Source organism: Mytilus trossulus, chromosome 6 (genome assembly GCF_036588685.1).
Source record: "Mytilus trossulus isolate FHL-02 chromosome 6, PNRI_Mtr1.1.1.hap1, whole genome shotgun sequence".
Taxonomy (NCBI): Eukaryota; Metazoa; Mollusca; class Bivalvia; order Mytilida; family Mytilidae; genus Mytilus; species Mytilus trossulus.
In genome coordinates, this window is record NC_086378.1 from 38,573,776 (window position 1) to 38,589,073 (window position 15,298).

The following is a 15,298-nucleotide window of genomic DNA, read 5'->3' on the forward strand; positions in this document are numbered from 1 at the left end:
GTGAGTTGACAGAATTATAGCCCTTTGGTAACATAGCAGGGGAACACTGGACCTTTCAGAAATCTTACAAGTAGTATTTTACAAGCTTATTCTTGTATTTTAAATGTAGTTCTTTGTGTTTTACTCAATGATCTTACTGTTTGTTTTCTTTATAATCATTGAAATATTTCAATTGATTTGGTGAAATACTAAAAGTATTATCAAAGTTGGAGTAAACAATATTTATAATTTTTTTGATAATTTTATACATATTGTGAAATCTCACATCGACATTAATACACATAGTAAAGTGGTTTGGTGATGCCACATTGAAATACTATGGTTCATTTATTTAAGACCTAAACTTTGAAAGGGACAATTTGAACATTCTTTAACTCAAAAATCATGTTTCTAGTTGAAAAAGAATGTATGTGTTAGGACTGATTGTACATGTGACCTCTATTTTTAGTTGAACCTGGACATGAGGAACAGCCGATATTTTTACAAGAAACAAAAACTAATACAGAACAACATGATAATGGTCATTTTACAAATCCACACAACAACACAGAACCAATCAGTCTGAATACATCAGACCTCAACTCCATTCTGAAATCTTTGGATGGTATAATAAAATACTACAAATTATATTTCTGTTACTACCAAATTTTGTGTGTTGTTTAAACCAGAGATTTAGAGAATAGATAGACTATATATATAACATGTATAAAAAGATATGTGTTTGAAAAAAGATAAATGGCAATAATGACACCCTGGCAACAAAGTTGTAAAAGGGATACAAGAACACATTTTTTCTTTCCATTCACGCTTATGTTTGTTTGTAAAGCAAAATGTTGTAGATACCATGGTACTTTTGTATCCAATTTTCATTTAGCTTAACCTTCTTGTGGATATAGATGTTTTAACTCTTAACTGCAAGTTTAAAGGTGAAGAGATCACAATATAAGGTCTGTTAACTGACAATATATCTTTTGGGTTGTGAAACTTCAGCTAACTTCATTTAAGATAAGACTTTGATATGGTTAAAGCTCACCTTTCTTAAACCAGATAATGACTTGACAGTTATAAAGTTCTCAAATAAAGATGAATTAAATGAAATCTGAATACATTTTTATCAAGCATCCTAGAGTTTATGTATAGATCACAGCTAATATTTGAGACAATCATTCTTTTGAAAGCTTTGGGATGCCATTATTAAATTGCACACCTGTTTACACATGCACTTTTACCTACATAAATTATATGTGCTTTTAATTTTTTCACTTAAAAATCATTTAGTTTAGGCAGTTTAAATATTGTTTTGACATTTTTAATCACCCACATGTTAACATGGTTTTCTCATTGTTTAAAAACCTTGATATCTCACATATGTAATGAATCACCCATGTGTTAAGGTATTTTTGCTCATGTGTAGAAACTTGATATCTCACACATGTAATGAATCACCCATATGTTAACGTATTTTTGCTCATGTGTAAAACCTTGATATCTCACACATGTAATGAATCACCCATATGTTAACGTATTTTTGCTCATGTGTAAAACCTTGATATCTTGCACATGTAATGAATCACCCATTCGTTGAAGTAATTTGCTCATAATTTGAAAACTTGAAATCATACACATGTAATGAATCACCCATATGTAATGTATTTTTCTCATAATTTAAAACCTTGTTATCTTACACATTTTGCTCATATTTTACATATAATACAACCTTGATATCACCCAAATGAATAAATCACCCAAATGTTCAGATATTTTATCAAATTTTAAAACCTTGATAACACACAAATGTAAATAATCACCCAAATGTTAAGGCAGTCATTCTAAGTCATGTACAACAGTATTAGCAACTGCTTTCATGAATGATGTCATTATTTTGAATCAAAACTGGTTTAAAATGTTTTTTTAAGAACCTCATTGAACACTACAAAAGTTGTTAGTAACAGAAACAAGTATATGTGTAGTAATTCATGTATCATCATTATCATCAATACATTCACAAACTCTAGAACTAATGACGACTGAATGATACAACCAGTAATTGTCAAAGCCAGGAATTACACTCAAATTACTCTTTCTTTTGATCAATTGGTTACTTTCTAATACATCATTGTTTTGTAAAGTCATGTACATCTAACCTTCTTTATTTCTTTCTTTCACAGTGTAGATTTTTAACTCAAAGAACAATTTCATCTTTTATTATTCATAAACATGTCAATTTTTAACCAACTAAAACATTACATGGATGATTTAACAGAGAAGCATGAAAATGTGACCATTAAATGTCATCGCAACAAATTATTGTATGCATGTTAGAACCCCAGTTTGGGTACATATTTTTAATAGAGTGAATGAAATTGTATAATTTGCAGTTAATATTTGTCATTTAGCTACTTGCATGTTGATACTGCACCACTCATCCATGTTTTGTCACTTTTCCAGATTAGTTCTAACACAGCATGACATTTATCACAAGTTACACACAGACCTAAACTTATAGTTCTTGTAGGCATCCCCCTATATTTTACTTAGATAGCAATTATGTTTATCAACAAATATTAAATGAGTGATCAGGGTTCCTCTAATTGTAGTAGGTCATTTATTGTGGTGATGACCATGTTTACCTGCAATACCTGAAATATGACTGACCCTGTTTATACAATAAATAGGAAATGACTACTAAATGTTGTTATAATGATACATTTAGGATTCCTTTTACATAAGTGGTTGATGATCTACCGTAAAGTATCAAGCATATCCTCTACTAAAACTTAACATTTGATAAATACATTGAGGAAAAAATTTGGAAAATCAGGCATTAGTCTAATTGCTACAAAACTTTTGTTAATTAATAAAATGATACAATAATCTTCACATTATTCCAATCAAAGAAAAGCAAAGCAGATGCTCCTATAGCTACAGTCAGTTTTCTATATTCTGGATCAATTTTTAAACACAATTAAAAAGTTCAGAATTGGCTAATTTCTCTGAACCAAAAAAAAATGTGTCACAAAATGAGAATCCATTTTGAGCATATCTTGATCTTTATTTTCAGATAAACCCTTGACCCTTCAAGAAATGCTGAGTAATCCTACCCAGATATCCTGTCAGTCATCATTTCCAACATCAAATGTAATGAATGTGAACATTTCAGTAGCTAACAGTAACCAGACTACCAATCTTACAAATGCAAGCACTGTACAGCAACATAGTGAAGTGACATCTCCACAACAACCTGTTAATTCTCCATTGGTTAATGCTCTGTCAAGCCCACAAGGTTTTAGTGGTATGATGTTCAACAGCTTACCCAATAATCAACCTCAAAGTTATGAAAATACCAGTGTTTATGTAGTTAATGATTCCGAAGTAAAGTCACCTAAACTGGAACAATCTGATTCAGACAAAGTAATGACCAGCACTGAATCAGATAAAACATTTGAACAAATTATAGGTAATGCTAACAACCAGCATGAATTTATATCTAGTCAAAATAATACGGAAATTATTTCAAATTTTCATTCTGACCTTAATAACTGTCAAAACATACCACAGAGTTCTGGAAATAACCAAAATTTACATCAGACCCTTGGAAGTGACCAAAATTTACATCAGACCCTTGGAAGTGACCAAAATTTACAACAGACCATTGGAAGTCACCAAAATTTACAACAGACCTTTGGAAGTGACCAAAACTTACAACAGACCTTTGGAAGTAGTCAAAACTTACAGCGAACTCTTAGTAGTAATGATTCATTGCTTCAAACTCTTGGAAATGGTCAAACTCTTACAAATAGTCCAGATTTGCAACAAAACATTCAACAAAATGTTATCTGTGTCAATTTTAGTACTACACCAACTGTAAGTAATATTCAAAACAGTGCACAAGTGTTACAAGGATTTCAAGATATTCAGAATAACACACAATTACAAGGATTTTCTAATTTGAGTAATGTCCCACAACAGAAAGAGAACGTTGTAATGGCTCAGCATATGTCAAATCATGAAGTATTTACACCAGGGTTTACTGTTAATACTTCAGAACAGAATGTACCAAGTTATTATGTGAATACTAGACAAGCAGAACAAATTAATGTTCTGCAAGGATTTACAAACAGTGACACATCAGTTAATACAAGTAACTTGAAAACTGGACAAGGCTATGATAGTTTATCAACACCTAGTAATGTGAACACCAATACTGTGTCAGTAGCCTCTGCTGATAATACAGGACAACAAAGTGGTTATTCTGATGTAGCTATGAGATTACTACAACAATTATTGACAAAATCTACGAATTCAACCACATCTGTGACAAATCAGGTTCCTTACAGTTCACAGAGTACAAGTAATGTGATGTATTCATCTGCTCCTAGAATTCAGCCAGCTTTATTTACTGGTATACAATCAAGTCCTAGTACACTGAACATACCAACAACAGCACTACAACAATCTATATCTTCTCCTTATCCCCAACCCAGAGTTCAGATCTCTAATCAGGGTCTTCTTCATCATATATTAAGTCAGGGTTTAGTTGACAAGAAGCCTGAAGTGTCTGAACCGCAAACTATAAATTCTGGAAATGTCATACCAGACGTTCAACAACTAGATAGCTTACGACTACAAGCCATGGCCCAGCAAGTACAACAACAAGCTCAGCAAGCACAGAATTCTCAACAGACAACAAATGGTATACATTATTTATTGTAGTCCCCAAAATTATTCTTTCAGGGTCCTTATGCTAGGCAAAATTAGTTTCAGCACTGTCATGCTCTGTGTTACCTCAACCAATGTAGTTAAACTTTATACAAAATGCTAATTACCACCAAACAGTTCAAATTTGGTCATGATCTCTGTTCTTAAGTTATATTCTTTGTAAATGCAAAGTTATTTCTTTAATTGTATTTAACAGTGCCTAGTCCATATATCAATTTCACAGCAATGTCCCTTAATAGATAAAAGAATTGCTGAATTTACTGTAAATAGATATAAGAAGAAGTGGTATGAGTGCCAATGAGATAAGTCTGCATCCAAGTGACAATTTAAAAAAGTAAACCAATATAGGTCAATGTTCGGCCTTCAACATGGAGCCTTGGCTCACACCAAACAACAAGCTATATAAAAGGGCCCCAAAATAACTAGTGTAAAACCATTCAAACGGGAAAATCTATGTAGACACATGCACATTAATGAAGCAAATATATTTTCAAGTTTGTTTTTTTTTTTTTTGGTTCCCTATTGTTGTGCTGTGGTGAATATAGTAAAGGTCCATTTGTCCTTCCCATCAATCTGAAATACATCATTTCCTAAAGAGCTTTTATACTTGGTGGGTTTATTTTTCGTTCTATTTAGAGTCAGTTTGATTTTTTTACCATTTTTGTGGAGTATTGTAACATTGACATTTTGTAAAAGAATCTCCCCAGAGTCAGTTTTACAGATAGCTCACATACTTGGTAGGGTTGTGTGTCATCATGTGTAGTTAATGCTATTGCATGAACTTTCTGCTTTGACAATTTTTACTGGAGTTATGGGAATTTGAGGATTCTTGAGTAGTGTGACAAAACTCTGTATGAATACAAACAAAAGGATTTCTCTCTAAAAATTTAGCCAATGAGAAAGTAAATTGACATCATTGGTTTACTTGTGTTGTTAAGACTGCTGTTTCATCAATACATACCCCACATCTCCATTAAATCATGTAATAATTTACAAAATCCTTTCCTTTTTGAGATAGCCTATCAAAGAAGGGCTGCAAATGCATCCAATTACAACAAAATAAGTACATGGTTACAAATTCTAGATGTCTACCAATTTTATAAACCTGCTCATATACAAAATATTTTTAATATTTATACCCCCGCTTTAAAAAAAGGGGGGGGTATACTGTTTTACCTCTGTCTGTCCTTCCGACAGTCCGTCCGTCCCATGAATATTTTTCGTCGCATTTTTCTCAGGAACTACAATACAAGGATTTCTGAAATTTGGTTTTAGAGTTTATCTAAGTCATTTATACTGTTTGATGCGCTTTCAGATTGATCACTTGACAACTTCCTGTTTACCGAACACTTGTATGATTTTACACATGATAGCCAAGTTGAAAATTTTCGTCACATTTTTCTCAGGAACTACAATACAAGGATTTCTAAAATTTGGTTTCAGGATTTATATAAGTCAGCTATAATGTGTGATGCGTTTTCAGATTCATCACTTGACAACTTCCTGTTTACTGAACAGTTGCATATTTTTACACTATTAATATTATCCAATTGCGGCGGGGGTATCATCAGTGAGCAGTAGCTCGCAGTTTCACTTGTTTTTGTTTTTTTCACAGGAAATCAATCAAGAGGCCCACAGATAATTGTTCTTGGAGGAAATTCTGGTATGCCAGTCCAGAATCCCACTAATAGCACTCCTGCTGCTGCTGCTTCTGCTCCTCCAATACTGATCCTGGCAGGCGGTGGTGGTGACAATAACAATGCACAGTCACAAGGTAAACAACTGGCCATTTTCTTAGATTTCTGTTTGTTGCTTTATAAAAATAAGGAGATGAGGTACAATTGCCTATGAGACAAATATCCACAAAGTTCAAATAAAGTGTCTGTAAGCTACTGTAATCAAAAGTACAGCCTTCGACAACAAGAATACCCAGATCTTATACCGGTAGTTGGCTATAAAGGCAAGGACATGAAAAATATGACAAGTATGTACTAACAACAACAACTGTCAAGGACATGATGAATCAGCAGGTCAACTTCTATCTCATGTGGAATTGCCCCTGAAATGCTAAATTTTAGTAAATTATGCAGTTTTAGGTTTTTATCATAAAAGCAAACAAGGTGTAAGCTATACATTCACCAGAACATAGTATGTTTCTCATACCTGGCACCAGACATTGCACTTGGCTCCACACTGCATTACATCTATATCTACTGATACATCATTTCCATTCTAAATGTTATTATAGAGAAGTCTTTGGACAGTATACTTGAATATATTCTTTTACTAGTACACAATTATAGGCATGAATCACTTCAGGGTTTAAAGAGGTTTTATTTCATTATTGTATTATAGCAGCCTTGTAATGGCAAGCAAGTGATATATGCTCCTTTAAGCTTTTTACTGATGGTTTAACTAGTCTTTTCTTTTTATTTTTTAGTTGAAAACATCCTGAGATCCATCCTTGGTTCATTAAAGCCAGGACAATGACAATGATAAACAAGGACATTTATAGTGAAAAGGAAGTCTGAAATTTTTAACAAAGAGAGCTGTTATGTCACAAATTTCATAGAACACTATTTAGAAAGAAAGAGAAAGAACAGAACCAAGTTTACATCTGAGAATTCATCATGTTTGTTTTATTTTCTTACACTATAGTGCTTAAGTTATGTTGTGCTAAATTTGAATTTGAAAATTTAGATGTAAAATTTCTTCCAATAAGAAATTTATTGGTTGTGGTATGGCCACATTCAATAGAAGAATGTGTTTTCTGACATTTTGTTGAAATGCTAAATTTGTGTTAGTAATATCTAGACTGTCACGTCGTGATGTGGTTACACTCCATAGTGCTATGGTGTTGTAGGGTTGGATTTAATTCATTGTGATAGTAGTTTTTAGTTTTGTCTCATTGTTTTGTATGTTTTAATATATCGTATAAAATATTTATTGTGTGATTTGAAAAAATCAATAGTAGATTGCAATGCAGTATGTGTGGTTTGAAGTGATTTATACAATCATTTTACTAAATCTTCAAATACAGCAATTGTTAGTAAAAATGAAGCCCCTTATCTGTCAATTGACCTGTATTCGGATATGCGACCTGGAAGTTCATCTGAGATGTGAAATCTTTTGGGTATTGAAAAATTCAGGATTTCAATATGTGAATGGTTTTCATGACACTTTTTGAAGACTGAATAGAAAATTTTCATCTGAAAAATATTAAGAATTTGAAGTTTAAATTTCTTTTCAATTTAAGATTGATATGCATTTATGTAAAATTCTGCTGAAAAGTTTGTACACATTATGGGCTGAGACTTTTTTTAACCAATGCAGGTCGTGCAATGCAGGTATTTTCACCTAGCAGAGGTTGACAGGTATCAGGCATTCGACTAGAATTGATATAAATTTCTATTGAAATTGTTATAACTGTAAGATTTCAATGTAAATCTTTAAAAACATTTAATTTATTCAGATTTCTGTAATATGGCTTATTGTATTTGCCATAAATGATCAAAGATAGACCTAGATAATAAAATCTTAAAAAGTAAATGGAATAAGAAATTATGTTTTACAGCTCAGAATAACACAACAGTTTCTGATGCATCAAACTTTATTGTACTGATTAATTATGGAGGAAAGTGGAGAATTCCTGAAGAACCATTTACTACCATGCAGTAATATACAAGTACAGAAAAGTAAAACAAAAATGCAATTTATAGTATTAAAGATCTTAGTTAATAATTGTCAACGAGATTGAAATGAAAATGATTCAAAGCATGAGGAGAGATGTCCATCCCAATCAAAAACAAAGTGTTTGGTGCAATATATGAGGCCTTTATATTTGTAATGTTTATATATTAGTGTTTTCATGGAATCATGTATGAAAATACTACTTCCCTATTGTAAATATTCATTTTCTCATTGCTTTTAGTTTGTAAATATTAGTAGCTTTAAAAATTCAGCATTTTGTGGTGATTTGTTAAATATCAAGTAGAAAAGTATTGGACAGTTTGTGGAGCAATAGGTTTCAACTTTATTATAAAATAAAAGATAATGACAAAAGCAAATTTCATTTTGAAAACTCCATTCTTGTTGTTTCTTTGACAATAAACAAGAAAAGTGATGCATCTTTATTTTAAATTTCCTGCTGAGACCAAATAAGTTAATTTTTTCTCTTTCATTCTTGTGAGTAAGAGAAATAGCAGATGATAAGATTTAAATCATGAAGTAAGATTTTTGTTTCTATTGTGATTTTTATTTAGATAGACACCTGAATAAATGTTAGATTGTAATGCAAATCTGTAATGATCAACTCATACCCCTTCTGTAAAATTTCAAATATAATTAAATTTTGAAATCTTCTAAATAATTTGATATTTAGTAATTAAAAAATAAATTCTTAGTAGAACAAATCACCAAGATCTCACATAAAAGATTCTTGATATTGTTTTTAAGTTGCACATTATGTATGCTGTTGTAAATATATGTACATATAGCTGGTTGCCTTATATTTATGACTAGATTTTGATGTATATTTATAGATATGTAATATTATGTTAATGAGATTTTTATTATACCAGTGAGGTTTTGTTTATAATTCCATTTGCTAGATGAAACTAGATCTCTTCATTTCTCTATTGGCAAATTTTCATCAATGTAGAATATATTATTTTGTCAGATTTTGTTTTATTTCTTAAGTCCTACTTTTGGGTTACATGTAAGTACGGAAATGAGTCCGGAATTGTTCGTTTAAGTATTGTCACAGTACATCCGGTTTGAATTTTGACTTCAGAATCGAAAGAAACGTAAGCGATAACTGAGAATATTATCGTTTTGAGCCATTAAAATCATTTTATTTTTAAACTGCTGCCTTCCCTTAATTGCCCTACATCGATTTTTGGAAAATGGTAGGACAAATAAAGTAAATGCGATGCAACAGTGAAACAAGTTTGTTGATGCTACGAACATGACGATCGAATGAGCATACTCATAATGAGTCTCATGCAGTAATGTGATTTTGGCAATCATCTTTTGAAAAGGGGTATCAACTTTTAAGTTGTATGAAAATGACCGAAATTAGGTGAAAAAAATTCCGGATCCTTGGTTACATGTAAAAAGTTTGAAGTTGAATTAAGCTTACAAAGAACAGTTAATACAACAGAACTTCTACTTGAACTCTTGAAATGGATTTCTTTAAAAATTATGACAGATTTAAAGCTATTTCTTTTTCATATTAAATTAAAATGTTGTAAGGCAGTTTCATTCTAGCTTTGTATAATTATCTTTTTGTTTTAATAGTTTTTAACATTATCAGTATTTTTTTAAGTTTTAACAGAAGATACATGTAGATTACTAGATAATTTTCTCTCCTCTTTGTGTGGTTATTTTTATACAGATCCAATCAGATGGTATAATATGAGAAACATTTAAATGATTAATTGCTTTTCTGTCTTTGGATGAAGTGAAGAATAAATTGATTTCATACTAACTTCAAAATGAAAGTTATCAAAATTTCTGAGTGATAGTCTAGACTCAGTCTCAGTAATCAATGCAGACAAATTCTTTATTTAATTTTATACAATAAGTGAAAACCAGAAACTTTTAGAATTGCCCTTCAAAGAGGGGCGAAAGATACCAGAGAGACAGTGGGATCATATGACTCTATATAATACCCATACATATATTCACTTGGATTCCGTATCTTTGTTAAACAAAATCTTAAATGTCCTCTACAGTAACTGAATAAAATAGATGAACTTGTATCTTATTTATGCTCTTTTGGTTTGTTATATTATTATGTTGTTTTGTTATGCAACTTTGTTTTCAAGAAATTGAAATTAAATGTGAATAAACAAAGTACATACTTTTACCCTCATAAAGTTTAAAATAAAGTAGCTACACAAAATACTTTTTTATACATCATTTTCATCCAGTAAAACTATATATACTTCAGAAAATAATAGGTCTATAATATAATATCTCAATTTCTTTTTCTAATTTGAAATCCAAGTAATGTATAAACATAGAAATGTTTGATGGTGAATTTGTATTAAAGCATTTTATATATATTTTTATAAATAATCCAAATGTGGCTGTAAATAAAATACTCCTAGATTCCTCAAATCTCATTATTTCATGTAATATTTTTTTGACTTTTAAGGAATAAAAAAAAGATTTTCAACCAGGAAACTGCTCATATGATATCCAAAATTGTTGCTTTTGTCAGAAATGTTAGAAATGTCTATCTAGTTTGATTTCAATGGAAAATTTCAAGAGAATCTAGAAATATTTTTATTGTGGCCATATATGATTATTTGAAGTGATAATCATCTGACATTCAAAAATGAGATTATGGAAAGATACTTAAATTTATTTTTTTTAAATAGGAAGATAAGTAAATTTTCATCATTTGCTATCAAATGTTGTATATGTGTTTTTAGAAATTGACATTTTAGTGTTTTTTTTATGTAAAAACATTTTTTTTTTGTGAATAAAACTTCAATATCATATAATATCAAATAAAAAAGAAATGATAAATTAACATTAGCCTGGTGTATATCATCCAAATTATCTTGCATAGAAAAATATTCGGAATTTTTAGACTTACAATTTTCCTACCGAGTTTTATTTTTGAATGATGTGTATAGGCAGCAGTAGACTAGTCATTATCAGTATTATGTTCATGTAAACAAAAACATTCTCTTTTAATAAATTTTAAAGACTAGGATAGATAATTTAAAGTATAACATTGCATGTTTTCAAGATGGTGCTTTGTTTTACCATTTACCGGTACTTTGTTGTTTATAGTCCTTGTAAAAAATAAATTCCACAACATTTAAGTGGATTTTGTTTTGGAGTCAGTATACAACTTATAAGTATGATGAGTATTTCAATGAGCCAGCTTACAGTCTCTTCATCATTATTTTAAATATCTCCATTGGGATTTTTTAATCTTTAAACTTTACCCCATATTGGCTAAAATTCAATGGAATTATATATTTTGAATTCTGCCCAGTCACCATGAGGTTATTTTAGGAGTTTTAACCTTCAAAACTTTAGCAGTGGACAAAACAGATACCTCTAAAACTTTTAACAGTGCACAAAATGCACTGCTTCCACAGCAATATCTAAATTTCATTTAAAATGATGTCAATTTCACATAAACTTATGGTAACAAATATAATAATTTTATCCATATGTTTTTATTTGGAATTTGTATGTGTATACTGTTGAAACATTCAGGCTACTGTTTCCCAAAATCTCATGTTTTAGTTGGTCCAAACTATGGTTTATAGTCTTCATAGTAGGAATACCTCTTTTAAGATTTGAAAGTAGGATAAATGGCCTTGTAAGCAGCATGTTCTTGTTATCATTGAATAGTTTTGTTATAGGATTTGTATTGGTGCAGTTCAGTTTGTTTATAAGTTCATAGTTTTATATTATAGATTTAGAAAAAAATGATAAAAGTCTGGTGGGTTATTGGTGGAAACATAAACACATGCTTATTTATTGATGTGATTGCTTTACTGCATTTGATAAATATTTGGAATTTGTAGAAGTGCAGCTTGGTTTTAAAGAAAATTTATTTGTGTTTATAACAATTTCATATCCCATAAACATTACTAATTTAGAGAAACTACGTTGTGAATAAATAGTTTATTTACCACAAAATAAATTTTTGCACTTGAAACAATATAATTTGAATAAAGCATTTGAATTTTCTAAGGTATTACCGGTACCTTTAGATTTAGACAAAAAATGTTTATTAAATGTTGTTGAATTTCTTTCAATAAAATTTTTAAAAATGATTTTCATCGATTTTTGGAATCTACAGTGACAGTTTTAGTAAAGATTTATGAAATGAAACCTGAATAATTTTGAATTGTAATGGTGAGCTCACCACCAGAACTAGAAAAATTCAAGAATTGTTTAACTGAAAGCTATATTTTTAACCAAAGAATTCATTGGACTTGTTTTTCATTCCCCAAAAGCATTCACCATAATCAGATTATTTTTAATCAGAAATTGTACTGCTTAAGAAATGTCAAAGTACAAATTTATCATTTAATTATTATTTTGTGTAAATTGTTTTGTTATATTGAAGTATATTATTTGTTAAAATATATCTTTTTTTTTAAATTGTGATTTATAACCTTTGTTACATGTAGAATCTATTTTCAAGGTACTGCTCATAGGTTGTAATTTTATAATAAAAGAATTGTAAAAAGATATTTATATCTGTCATATTTGAAAGACTCCTTCCCCCCCCCCCTAATTTTTTTATGAATGAGTCACACTGGTTGACCCATGGTCAATCATTATAAATAAGTTCTTGATGTCATTGAACAATCAGTTTTTACTGTGACAGAAAAACAGAAAAATTGTGACTTAAGAAAAGTATGAAAATAATCTACTGAGGATGGTCAAATTTAAATTTTCTTTATAAGTTTCACAAGGGGAGTTAAATAAATAATTTAGTTCTTAATACTAGATTTAAAATAATTGTTTGTTAACAAATTTTGAAAAGATTTTTTTTCAGTTAGAAGTTGAATCTTATTCCAAAATTATCATAAAATTGTCCATGGAATAAGCTGCTTAGAACTATTTTACCAGGATATTAGACATAATTTTTGAAGGTGCTTATTTTTCTTTATACTCAAACCAATCCACTCACGAACTGGCCTTCTGGGCAGTACCTTGAATAGAGAATAATTAAGTGCAGCAGATGCCATTTTAATATTGTTTTCATCAAATTTTGTATCACTGAATCTCATGCCCTTTTTGCCACATTACAAATTCATTGCCGTCTGAAGAATTTTATCAGATAACTAATAGTGTTAAGTGTCAGGATTTTTCTCATTTCTTAGCTTGTGATGAACATCAAAGAATATGAGACATAAATATTACAAATTCTTCAGCAAATAAAATTAAATATAAATGTTGTGTTCAGTCAATTCTAGAATGAGTTCTTGGTCGACTATATTCAGTAAGTTGCAATTTGTTAAGAAATTAATGCATTTTGCTAGAATGTATGATGTCAGATACCCCCTTTATTTACAATTTAGTCATGTTAGTGGTGTGTAGTTATTTACACACTGGAATTTACATTTTCTGATCTGTCCGAAATTTATTATTAAATAATCAGAAATATTATAAATCTGATGTTGATGTATAAGCATCTATGCATCTTTTCATATTCAAACTAACATATGTCAATACCGGTAAAGCCCTCAGTCAACCTACAGCGACTTTTTTTTAGAAGGGGGTGGAATGTTGAGGCTTTTGAGCAGTGGGGTATTGTTTAGTTTTTTTACATTTTCAATCCAAAAATAAATTTTTGTGTTATCTGGTCAGTCATGTCCTCATTATTGAAAGTTTATATTTTATAAGACTTCATAGTTACCAATTCAATGTAGAATATGAGACTGTAGTCCCTTGATTTTATTAAAGTGATTTTGAAATTATATAGGGCAAAGTTTTATTTGATTTTATCATGTTTATACATTTTAAAATATATTCTTGTCAAAATGATTTTGTGTTTTGTTTTTGATATTTTCTGCCACCACCCGAGACAAGTATGTCTTGATTAAAATTTATATACATTCAACTTCTTTCTTCTATATTTGTTTTCATTGTCTTCTTCATTTCAATCTTTTGAACCTTTTTAAGTAGAATTTAAAGCTACTGAATTTATTTCTGGTCTAATTTTCTTATTTACAGAGTACTATTTTTAGTCTGTTTTTTTTAAGTGTGGTTTGTTTACTTAAAGTTACAAGTCAGTATCTCAGCAGACGAACATTTGTATTGAGTGCTTAAAAATCAAATTTTGGTGTCTTATGTTTAGCATGCAACCAAAACATTCCTTTATTGTGTAATTTTTTTCTCTGACCATTTTTGCTTGTAAGACCCAGGTAAAGTTTTAAGTTACAAATTTGACCAAATCTTATCTGTTGTAGAAAACTTTAATTTTAACATTCATGTTTTTTTTAAATTAGATTCACATTAAGGTTCTCAGTTAAACTAACATTTTTTATCATTGAGTTTTTCAATCTTAAATCTGAACTTTGCATGAAATCCAGGCTACCTGCAAATAACCATTATATTTGGAATTTCTTAAGTTTGTAGTGATCAGAGGTAGGTTTAGTAAGGCAGAGGAGGCCTAGGGGAGATAACTGCATAACTTAAAATATCATATGCTAGATTGTCCTTTCCTATTAGATAGAAAACTTTAATTTTAACATTCATGTTTTTTTTAAATTAGATTCACATTAAGGTTCTCAGTTAAACTAACATTTTTTATCATTGAGTTTTTCAATCTTAAATCTGAACTTTGCATGAAATCCAGGCTACCTGCAAATAACCATTATATTTGGAATTTCTAAAGTTTGTAGTGATCAGAGGTGGGTTTAGTAAGGCAGAGGAGGCCTAGGGGAGATAACTGCATAACTTAAAATATCATATGCTAGATTGACCTTTCCTATTAGATATAAAGTGTTATAAATTTGGTTTCTTTTTGGTATTTAGTTTGATCTTACACAGTGAGTGTAATTATGAAATGATGAGGGAATAAAAATCCTAT

At 30.0% G+C, this 15,298-nt stretch overlaps 1 protein-coding gene across 2 annotated transcripts in view; it reads left to right on the forward strand.

Annotated features, from left to right (window-relative positions):
- The window catches only part of LOC134721304 (nuclear factor of activated T-cells 5-like), a 42,107-nt gene extending 27,860 nt beyond the window's left edge, over positions 1-14,247 (forward strand). Inside the window, exons 11-14 of one of the 2 annotated variants that reach the window (XM_063584190.1) lie at positions 449-604; positions 3,062-4,693; positions 6,335-6,493; positions 7,160-14,247. In XM_063584190.1, the coding sequence (XP_063440260.1) occupies positions 449-604; positions 3,062-4,693; positions 6,335-6,493; positions 7,160-7,209 (1,997 nt within the window). In that variant the 3' untranslated portion in view covers positions 7,210-14,247. The remainder of the gene's footprint in view (positions 1-448; positions 605-3,061; positions 4,694-6,334; positions 6,494-7,159) is intronic. The other variant, XM_063584191.1, reaches the window with a different exon arrangement.
- Positions 14,248-15,298: the final 1,051 nt, after the last annotated feature.